Here is an 11,452-nt window from a genome sequence, read left to right as displayed (position 1 = left end):
CTATCTTGAGCATGCTTTTTTTTGAGATAGCAAATGCTGCATGACTCACTGTCCCCAACTGGTGATCCTTCTGCTTCCATCTCTGGAATACTAAGACTACACTTCACCTCAGCACCTAATGGTGAGGGTTTCAAACTTGGATCCAGCCCCTCTTTCCCTTATCTTAGAATAACTGCTCCTTCCCCAGAGCTACCCTCGTCTGCTAGCACCCTGCTGGAGTCACCCTGATTATAGAGCCTATTAATAGTTCAGCTGCCCTCACTAGACTCCTGATTCAAAATTTCCCTGCGCATTAATGCAAAGACTCAAGGGCTGTTGGCTCACCAAGACCCTCTGTACAGAAAGAAGGCTTGATGACATCAGGTTCGAGGCATAGTTCAGTGCAAGAGGGCGTGCTTATTATCACTTTTGAGGACTGGTGTTCCATCTGCGCAATTGCAATAACAACAATAATAAAAGAATAATAGTTGTGCAAACTTGTCCCTGTGGTCTCGCCTGACATTTGGCTTGCCAAAGCTCTTATTTTGGGCTCTGTCTCGAAGAATCTGAATGGAGCAGATAGGGAAGGTGCATTTTCATTGCTTTTTAACCATCTGTAGAAAGGGCAAAGACTATAAAACCAAAGAGAACACCTTCCCTCAGGATGGCGTCTGTGTGGACCGGCCAGCCATGTCTCCCCGGACAAGAGTTTATTCCTGGATTTGTGCTTAGCGTGTGAAAACACGGCCCCAAACCTCTACCCTCAAAGAGTGGAAGCAGACGAACGCTTGCCGCAGGCCACAGCAAGTTGCAGTAAGTGCACAGCCTCCCCCGCGGGCGGATAGAGAAAGGGGGCGGGCGCAGGAGGAGAGAGGACGAATAAAAGAGGGGCGGGTCAAGAGGCGGGGTCATGCAAATTTAAAGGAAGTGGGGCGGGGCCGTGAGTGTGAAAGGCGGGCAAGAGGCGGAGTCGCGGCAGGAGACAGAGCCAGAGACCAATGAAGAAAACGGGACGGGCCAGGGTCGGGGCCTAGAGAGGGTAGCGACGAAGCAGGGGCGGGGCCGTCAGAGGAGTAACTCCAGACTGCTGAACGAGAATTAAGGAAGCTTTGAGCCCACGTACAGGGCCATGGAAGGGCGGGGCCACATTATGGTTCGGGGCGGGGCCGGCGCACAGCCCTTGACCTACCGACCAATCCACGGGATTGTACTAGCGGTGAATTGGAGGCTGCGAAGAGAGCAACATTTTCATAGGGCCGCCGCAGGCCGTCTTCCGGTTGGGGGGCGGGCCCCGCGCGGTGGCGGGAAAGGAGCGGCTGAGGCGCAGCCTCCGAGACTCGGAGGGGTGGTGACGGACCTGGGACACCAACTCTTCATCATGGACGCGGCCGAGGTGGAGTTTTTAGCCGAGAAGGAGCTGGTGACTATCATCCCGAACTTCAGTCTGGACAAGATCTACTTGATCGGGGTGAGCCAGGGCGGTACGGGGTTGTGGCCCGGGTTTTGCTCGGGTCACCGCTCCTTTCCACCTGGGGTCTGCGTTGTCCTTACAGGGGGACCTGGGGCCCTTCAACCCCGGCTTACCCGTGGACGTGCCCCTGTGGCTGGCCATTAACCTGAAACAGAGACAGAAGTGCCGTCTTCTACCTCCAGAGTGGATGGATGTGGGTGAGCATTCCTGGGCCGGGGTGGAGGGGCTTTTACCTGGACTTCGGACTCGGGTTTCATTACAGCCGACCTCCGTAGCTGTTCTAGTGGCTTGTTGGTGTATAGCGTGTGATACTTCTAGTTCTTATTTGGATTTTAGATATTTAACCACGGTTATCCTCTGATTTCCCCATGCACTCGAGCACACATGATAATAATAAACTTTAATTTAAGAATGGAGCAGAGCTGGGAGGGGGCTGTAGTGAGGTTGCACAACTTTAGTCCCAGCACTCATGAGGCAGAGGCAGGAAGATCTCTGAGTTTGAGGTTAGCCTGGTCTACAGAGGAACTTCAGGACAGCCAGGACTCACAGAGAAACCCTGTATGGGGTTGAGGGTGGGGAGCAGAGATGCAACCTTAAGCATTTTTGTTTTTCTTAGGTTTTTTTTTTTTTTTTTAATTGAATATCAGCTAGCACATTGGGAATTCTGTTACAAAGACTGTGTGAAAATAGTTTGTCTCCCCGCTAGTTAGTTTTGCCAAATTGACACAGAGTGAAATCACTTGGGAAGAGGGAACCTCAACTGAGAAATTGCCTCTATTAGGCTGGCTTGTCAGCATGGCTATGGGGGCATTGTGCAGGAATAGAAACCCTTACTAGGACAAATTGGTACCAGCATAGTGGGGTATTCTGTGACAACCTGACCATGTTTGTCACACAGGGGAGGACTGTGGAAGGACTTTGGAACATTGATCTGTGGGATGTTCTGTAGGAGCTTGGAAGATAATGTTGAGAACAGTGCAGAAGATGGAGGCCTGGCTTGTGAAACTTCAGAGGGAAGATTAAAGACTCTTGTCAGGGCTGTTGCTGTTTTGTTTGTGAAGATTCTGTGGTTTGGGTTAGCTGGGGCTGATGAATCAGCTGTGATTAACAAGATACCAGAACTATTAAAGCAAAACCTTTGCATTACTGGGACTATTGATGCTGGTCAGCTGGAGCTAAGAAATTAGTGGTGATTAAGAAGAGACCAGCATCACTGAAGTGAAATCTTCTGGGAAGTGTTTGCTGAGAGCACAGAGGCTGTGTTCCAGAGATAGCCAAGGTTGTTCCTTATGCTGTGGCTGGACTTGGTAATGTGTAAGAGTCACCCAGGTGGTACTGGTTTTTAAGGAATGAAGGGGTCATGGAGAGCAGCTGAAGCTCGGCACTGTGAGAGGCCATGGAAGGCAGTTGGTGAAGGTGCAGCCTGAGTTTCAGTTAGTGCCCCAGGACTGACAGTGTTTTGGAGATGCCAGTACCATGAGATGACCCCAAGAATAGTAGCAGCAGTGGGGAACAGGCAGCTGGAGCCTAGAAGACAAGGTGTGCGCTACAAAGGGCAGAGCTGGAGAAGTGACCCTTGAGGAGCCCAGAGTTGGTAAGTGGATTCCCAGACATTGGATGGTTAGAGATTGATTTTGCTTTTGATTGTGACTGTGCCCTGATATTTTTCCCTCTTGAAGGAAGAAGTGGAGCCCACAGTTAAGAGACTTTGAATTGTAAAAAGACTTTGATTTTTTTAAAAGTGACTGGATATTTTAAAGGTATTACAATTTTAATATGTAAGAATTTGTAAAGATTGTGGGACTCTTAAGGTTATTTAGATCTTGGGGATGAACAAGAAAGTAAGGGTTGAGGCTTAATAGTGATATGTTTGTGTATCAAGTTGACAAGGGGTCAAGTGTACTGGCTGGTTTTGTGTCAACGTGACACAAACTGGAGTTGTCAGAAAGGAGCCTCAGTTGAAGAAATACCTCCATGAGATCCAGCTTGTAAGGCATTTTCTCAACTAGTGATTAAGGTGGGGAGGGCCCAGCCTGTTGTGGGTGGTGCCATCCCTGGGCTGGTAGATCTGGGATCTATAAGAATGACCAAGGCTAGGGGAGCAAGTCAGTAAGCAACATCCCTCCGTGGCCTCTGCATCAGCTCCTGCTTCCTGACCTGCTTGAGTTCAAGTCCTGACTTCCTTTGGCGATGAACAGCAATGTGGAAGTGTAAACTGAATAAACCCTTTCCTCCCCAACTTGCTTCTTGGTCGTGATGTTTGTGCAGGAATAGAAACCCTGACTAGGACAGGCATTCTTTTGGATAATGATTGGTATGGGAGGGTCCAGCCCACTGGGTGGTGCCACTCTTTGACAGGTGGTGCTTAGTATAAGTCAGGCAAGCCAGAGGCAGCCTTACTCTGTGGTTCCTGTCTCTGGTTCCTGTCTCTGCTCCTGCTTGAGCTCCTGTCCTCAGGTTCGTCCATGACGGACTGTGACCAGGCCAGATAAACCCTTTCCTCCCCAAGTTAGGGTCATGGTGCTTTTCATAGCAACGGAAAAGCAAACGAGGACCGTCACCCTACAGTGGAGTAGTATTCAGAGGGAATGGGCTGCTGATACATGTGACGAGGTGGATGAGCTTTGAAAATAACCTTTAAAAAGCCAGGCACAAAAGCCTGGAGATTGAGTGATTCTGTCAGAAATGGGCAGGACTGTCGGCACAGATAACTGGGGCAACTGAGGTAATGGGTCTTGGGAGGAGATGGAGGGATTATGCTTTTAAGAGGGCGAGGAGGATGAAGATCTGAAATTGAGTTGATGGTTGCACAACTCTTTGTTAAAAGCCTTTTGTAGAGTTTGAGTCAGAAGTGTGTGTAGTCTTTGTCCTGACCTGTACAGTGTTTAATTTTTTTGTGGGGCAGGGGGTATGTGCGTCACGTAGAATTTGAAAATCCCCCCCAGTGAGTACGGCTGGAGTCACCTGAGAAGACCTAGAAGCTACAGCTCAGTCCCAGCTAACTCGTTGGTAATTTGACACACTTGGGAACAGAGACCCTCATCTGAGAAATCACCTCCATTAGATTGGCCTGCGGGCATGTTTGTGGAGCATTTTCTTGATTGCTAATTGATATATGTAGGAGGGGCCAGCCCACCTGGACAGGCAGTCCTGGGCTGTGTAAGGAAACAAGCTGAGCATGCCAATAAGCAGCCTTTCCCTGTGGCTGCTGCCTGAGCCCCTGCCCTGACTTCCTCCCAAGGTGGACTTCGATCAGTAAACCACATAAGCCTTTTCATTCCCAAATTGTTTGACCGCCCGCCTGTTTGAGCTAGTCACTCTCAGACTAGTTAGAGATGTGCTGGAATTTGTAAAGGGGTGGATGGCTGTCAGTCTTGAAACTGGGACCCCAGTTCCTGTGCCTTGGGGGGCATCTTTGGCACTTCCAGACCCCAAAGCCTGACCTCATTTACCAGCTTCAGCTGGCAAAGGTCAGAGAGAAGGTGTGCAGAGTTCTGTGCTTTTGCTACACAGAGGAGGCCTGTCAGTCCTGGGATCTCAGGTCAACGGAATGCTGTCGTGTGCCGTGTGTCTGTCGGTTTACAGTTGGCTCTGGCCACGTGGTCATCACCTTGTTCTCCTAGGTTTTCTCTTGCATCATGAATATTCTGTATCTATTGACCCATCCTGCAAGTGGGTATTTGGGTTACTTCCCGTTTTTAAATATTTATTTTTTATTTTGTCTGTATGGGTGCGTACGTGGCATATGGTGCCAACAGAGACCAGAAGAGACTATCTGACTCCCGGAACTGGGGTTACTTGGGTTAGGAGCTGCCCTGTGAGTGCTGGGACCCAAATCCAGGCCCTCTGACAGAGAGGCAAGTACTCTTAACTGCTGAGCCAACTGTCCAGCCCCCTACTTCCCAGTCTTACAAATTATTCTTGTATTTGGGTATCTGCACACATGCCGTGGTGCACGCGTGAGCAGAGGACAACTTGATGAGGAGCGGGTTCTGGCCTTCCACTGTGTCTACCTTCCTCAGGCTTGGTGACAGAACTTTATCTACAGAGCCATCTCTAGTCCTCAGGTTACTTCTCATTTTGTACTATTTTGAGTAAGATAGTTAGAATTTTCTTGTCCTAATCTTTCTGGCAATAGGTGTTTCTCTTTGGCTTGTGGAGACAGGGCCTCATGCAGCCGGCGCTGCTGCTTACTTGCTGTGTAGCTCAGCCTGGGCTTGAACTGATGATCCTCCTGCCTCCACAGTCCCTTTTGCTTGGGTTACAGGTGTCTGCGCTATGGCACCTGACTTGTTTTTTTTTTTTCTTAGGTAAACAGATGCCTCCTGTTGCAGACTTGTTGGGCTAGAGGACAGAGGATTCTTAAGCCCTAAGTCTTGCTGAGTGTTGAAACATCAGGAGCCCGCAGAACTGTAGATAGGATCGCACTGTCTCGCATCCTGGCCGGAGGGTTGGTCTTGGTAGTCTTTCTGATTGCTGGAGACATAGAACAGATCTGTTCTGTAATCTGATTCATATGGTAGAAAAGAAAATAATCCCATGCAGGAGCCCAGTTCAGTGCTGGACCTCTTCCCCAGCGTGAGGTGCTGCAAGAACTGGGGAAGGCTGCTCGTGGATGGCCTCTGTGCTTTCAAGGGAGCAGTAGCTTTCTGAGTGGAGGAGGGAAGAGGAGCTGCAGCTCAGGTTCATGCCCAGCTGTGGCCAGAGGCTCAGCTCTTCTTGGATAGAGTCACTCTTTTCTGAGGTTGGCAGGGCAGCAAGAGGGCCCAGGGTATGGTTGGAGCCCACCTTGCTGAGAATGTGGGATAGCTGTTCAGGTGGGAGTCTTGTGGACAGTGGGGCACACAGGAGTTGGTGTGTTGGCTCTCCAGTTAGGCAGCATGAGATAGATGGTGGAGTGTTAGCCTTGGGAATGGAGAGAACTCGCCTGTCAAGCTCTGGACTCCAGCACGTAGGTTTGGAGAACTGGCTTCTGGCATGAGTAGAGGTCAGAAGAAAGTTGATGGGTGACAGCTCTTCCTGGGATGTGCTTGCAAGACTTTGAGCCATCTAGTCCATGATGTGAATGTTTTTATGCAACGCACATGCTTATTGGCCATGTGGACAGCAATATCAGCACCTGGTCAAATTGTAAGATTAAAAATGTTTTCTCACTCAGGAAGGGTGCATGCCTTTAATCCCAGCACTCTGGTGGCCAAAGCAGGCGGATTTCTGAGTTTCAGAGGACAGCCAAGGGATGCACAGAGAAACCATATCTTGAAAAACTAAAACAAAAATTTAAATGTTTTCTCTGTGTTGTGATGGTGAAACATACTAACCTCTGTGTTGAGGTAAATAAAAATGGGGTAACCTTTTATCCCGCGCTAGTGCTGGCACCATTAGGGCCACATGGCACTGCAAGGGTATCTCTATCTCAGTGGCTCCACGCTGCCCCCAAGTACTCTCAGACCCAGGTGGTCCACGAGCCGTTCTCTCCCAGCTGTCTCCCTGCCAGCCGGGAACTTAGCTCACATTTCCCACAGCCTGGCTTATGACTCAACAATCAATAATTTGTCAGACAGATTTTTATGTGTTAAATTCTCAACCTACAATCCATCTACACAATAAGCTTGCAATCAGCTGACCAAGATATAAACTGCCCACCTAGATAAGATAAATTTACCTATAGAATTCTATCCCTTAGAAAATATTCGTAAGTACTTATGGCTACTCAGAGCTGCCTGGACAGAGATGGTTTATCTTTGTCTTCCATTTTGATTCTCTGGCTTCTCCTTTCTCCTTAGATTTTCCCTGGCCTACCTTTCCTTCTCATCCAATGATAGGCTGGACCCGCCTTGTTGTATAATGACATTGTCTTACACCTCTGTGTTTCAGAGAAATTGGAACAGATGCGGGATGAGGAGCGGAAGGAGGAGACATTCACGCCAGTGCCCAGCCCACACTACATGGAGATCACAAAGCTCCTCCTGAATCAGTGAGTCAGCATGCGGGACAGCACATACCCTCCATGGTCCTCCTCCTCCTTCCCTGCCCATTTCATAGTGGCTCAGACACCCAGTCTGTCATACAGGTGACCTGGAGGAGGTGTCTGCAGGGTGGCCAGGCTGTCTTTGTTCTCTCCTGTTCCTTCTTGATCCTCCTTGGATTCTTATATTCCAGACTGTCACTTGTCACTGGTTGGTAGTGTGGCCGCTGACAATCTAGCAGCCGCCTTTTCTCTAGGTGCACAAGCTTCACTTAACCCAATTTTCCCTGAAAGTGATGGGCTCCCTGTGTCTCACAGGGGTGGGCAGTAGACCTGAGCCATAGAGATAAATGTGTGTGGCAAGCCCTGGGTTTGAGTGTCCATCAACTCGGTCTTCTAGTTTATTCATGTGGTGGCCAGGCTGCCTGGTGCTGCCCTGACTGAAGCCCTTAGCCTTTCTAGTTTTATCTAGGAGTGCTCACAGCAGGTGCCCCACCTCCGTCTCTCACTGCTCTCCGTTGCTCTCAGTTCGTATTTTTATGATCCAGTGGTCTGTCTGGTGTAGAACAGGTTGGTGGGTTTATTTGATACAGTGTCTCGCTATATTACCTACACTGGCCCTGAACTGAGCTTTAGTGGACTTTAGTGGGCCTCTTGCTCCAGGTCTTTCTGGCCTAGTGTCTGCAGAGCTCTGCTCTGGCATTTGCCACAGTACAGTTTCGTAGTCTTCTTGTGACTGTGCCATTATGCCCACTGTACTAGATGGGCAGGGACTGTCTCCAGCAAGCCTCATGCAGGGTTGAGTGAAAGCAGATGCTCAGACCTAACTTACTTAGTATCCGGCTGGACACTGCCCCATCGAGTGCCCCTCAGGGGTGGGAGGCTGTAGGTCAGCTGTAAACACGGTCATGTGGGCTGAGTTCCCATTTGGGTAAGAGAACAATGTGACCCTGTGAACTGGTCTTTAAACCGCCACAGTCAGTGTCCTTGGGAGTCCATAGGATACAGCAAGGCCTGGAGGAGCCAGAGAAGGCATTTAAGGAGTACAAGGGTGAGCAGAACAGCAGAATGTTCCAAGGAGTAGAGAGAGCAGCAATAGGAGGAGCTGTAAGGTACTGTGACTCTGTGCCTGAGGGGTTAGGGATCAATGTGGGCATATGATGGGCCATGGTACCGTGCTTATGGGGAAACCTAGGGAGCTGGTGTCCTCAGAGGTCTGAGAGAGACTGGCAGAGTGGGGGACAGTGCTGTGAAAGGAGAGAATCTTGATGCATGACCGAGAATCAGGCTGTTGCTACTAGCACAGAGGACTGACTGTCTTTGACAAGTATGTATTATGCACTCTACCAAGAACCTTGTGTTGTTGGGGGTGGTAGTGCACTTTTAATCCTAGAACTGGGAGGAGGTGGGAGATAGGGACAGATGGATCGCTGAGTACCAGTTTGGTCTACTTTAGGAGTTCCAGGCTACCTTGGGCTATGTAGTAAGACCCTGTCTTTATTTTGCCTGCATGTGTGAGGGAGTCGGGTCCCCTAGAACTAGGAGTCACTGGCAATGACCATGTGGGTGATGGAAACTGAACCTGGGACCTCTGGAAGAACAGCCAGTGCTCCTAACCATTGAGCCATCTTTCCAGCTCCCAAGACCGTGTCACAAACCAAAACAAAACCTTACTGTGTAATTTATCTGCCTGGGGAACCCATTAAATTTTTTAGCCAGCCAGTGGTGGTGCGAGCTTTTAATCTCCTAGCATTTGGAGGCAAAGGCAGGGTATCTTTGAGCTTGAGGCTAGCCTGGTCAGATTCGAGTTCCAGGATAGCTAGGGCTACACATAGAAACTCTGCCTGGAAAAAAAATAAAAATAAAATTTTAAAAAGTTTTTTTTGGCATGCATCTGTTGGCATGACTTGCACATGGAGGTCTGGGAACAACTTTCGGGAGTTGGTGCTCTCCTGGCGTGTGGTTCCAAGAGCCTGGATTTAGGCTAAGTTTAGCCACAAACACCTTCACATGCTGAGCTGTCTTACTGGGCCAGAGACCCATTTTCCTTTGTTCTGTAGTTCACTTGATGAAGATCTCGAGTGTTATGTCAAAGCGTAAGGTCTAAATGCTGTGCTCATAATTCAGCTCACTGCACACAGTCTATACCACAGGTCTGCTCCTGAGCTGACTGGCACTGGAGGCTCTAGCTCTACCCAGAGCACCTAGCGGTAGGCTGTATGAGTGAGTCTACCTCTGTCTCCTGTGAACTCCTTCAAAGGGCGGTGGTTTCACATATGTCCTGGAGGAAAGGTGTTATTAACTGCTGACCTTAAGCTCTGTAGACACGGGGCCCGCTTTGAGACTTTCCTTGGCTTTGTGGTTTTGTGCCCCCCACAGTGGCAGTCCTGTCTCTCAGTCTTTTGTGAGACTAGAAATACCACTTGAAGGACTCAGCTCAGAGCTCGCCCTCTTCCTGGTGGTGATGGGTAGTAAGCCTGTGTCACTGGTAAGAACCAGGAATCTGCTGATCTGAGCCAGCCTCAGTACCAAGTTGAGCTAAAGTTATATAGCGCAGGCTGTTGTTACCCTGAAGGGAGTTAGGAGTGTTCTGTCCAATTTCCTAGTGTTCATTTAAAGACATATTTTTATTCCTTTTTAATTACATGTTTGTGTCTGTGTGGTTATGTGTGTCTAAGTGCAGTGCCCAAGGAAACAAGGGGATATTGAATCTCCTGGAGCTGGAATTACAGGCGGTTGTAAGCTGCCCCTTGTAGGTTTCTGGGAACTGATTTGGGTCCTTGCAAGAGCATATGCTCTTAATTGCCGAGCTGGCTCTAGCCCCTAATGTGCTCTTGTTTAAAAGATTTACACGGTACTTCATGTTCCAGGTAGTCTCCTGTCTCAGCCTCCCACATACTGAGATTATAGTTTCCACTTCTGGCTTTCAGTATGTTACTGTCCGCTGTCATTCTGTATAGCCACTGGCCATGGCTGGTATGAAAAGTCCATGGCTGCCAAGCTTACCTGCTGACATCCCAATTCCCCAAGGAAAGAACTGAGCTCCAGTATTCTCTCAAGTCTGTGCGAGGATCCCCCAGCCCCTTCCAAACAGTCTATGTATCCCAACCTTGAACTTCTGATTCTCCCGGCTTCAGCTTTTTGAATACTAGGGTCATAGTCACTTGTTCAAGCTTTGTTTGTAAAGATTTGTTTATGTGCATGTGGCTGTGACTGTCTGCGTGTGTTCAGGGTCTACAGAGGCTAGGATGCACTGTATCCCTTAGTATAAGCAGTTGTGTATTGCCTGATTGTTGTCAGTGGAACTGGTCAGTATCCTTAGGAAGAGCACAAAGCACTAACTGCTGAGCTGTCCTGCCCCTGTGCTGCTGTTTGAAGCAGCCATTTCTGCCTGTCTCCAGTAAGCTTACCAATTGCCTATATATTTTTGCCTGTCTGTATCTTCAGTGCTTCTGACAACATTCCCAAAGCAGACACCATCCGAACACTGATCAAAGATCTGTGGGACACACGCATGGCCAAGCTCCGGGTGTCTGCTGACAGTTTTGTGCGGCAGCAAGAGGCACATGCCAAGGTAGGCATGGCTGGCTCTCTTGTCCCTGCCCAGTGCCCGCCAGCCACCACCACTGCTTCCCAGGGAGTTGTCAGGGCATGCTGCCTGCTCCGTCATGTAAACAGGGATTTGAAGCTGTGCTTTGAATAGTAGCTCATTGGGACTTGTGGGGAGGGGGATTTGGCTCTTGTGAGAGCCTGTCTAGTGTCCACAGGGCTGGGCTTCACCCTTAGTATCAGGAACAAACACCTCACTGTTCAGCAGTCTAGCTTTTTCTTAAAGCCAAGATTTCCTCCGCTCACTTGCTTTTCTGTTTCAGTTGGACAACTTGACCTTGATGGAGATCAACACGAGCGGGGCCTTCCTCACCCAGGCCCTCAACCACATGTACAAACTGCGCACAAACCTCCAGCCCTCCGAGAGCTCCCAGTCTCAAGACTTCTAGCCAGAGGCTTCTGGTCTACAAACTCTCGCTATGTGCCAT

General features: G+C 49.3%; 1 protein-coding gene across 1 annotated transcript; it reads left to right on the top strand.

Annotated features, from left to right (window-relative positions):
* Positions 1-1,357: 1,357 nt before the first annotated feature.
* GINS2 (GINS complex subunit 2) lies at positions 1,358-11,413 on the top strand (the record flags this gene model as incomplete). The annotated part of the gene is made up of 5 exons (XM_080936936.1): positions 1,358-1,447; positions 1,533-1,647; positions 7,325-7,424; positions 10,863-10,989; positions 11,288-11,413. The coding sequence occupies 5 exons, from the start codon at positions 1,358-1,360 to the stop codon at positions 11,411-11,413; spliced, it is 558 nt and encodes a 185-aa protein (XP_080793062.1).
* Between the last annotated feature and the right edge of the window lie 39 nt (positions 11,414-11,452).

Source organism: Micromys minutus, assembly GCF_963924665.1.
Source record: "Micromys minutus genome assembly, chromosome: 24".
In the NCBI taxonomy this organism is placed as follows: domain Eukaryota; kingdom Metazoa; phylum Chordata; class Mammalia; order Rodentia; family Muridae; genus Micromys; species Micromys minutus.
The sequence above is the reverse complement of the archived record's forward strand: the minus strand, read 5'-3'. Positions and strand labels throughout refer to the sequence as shown.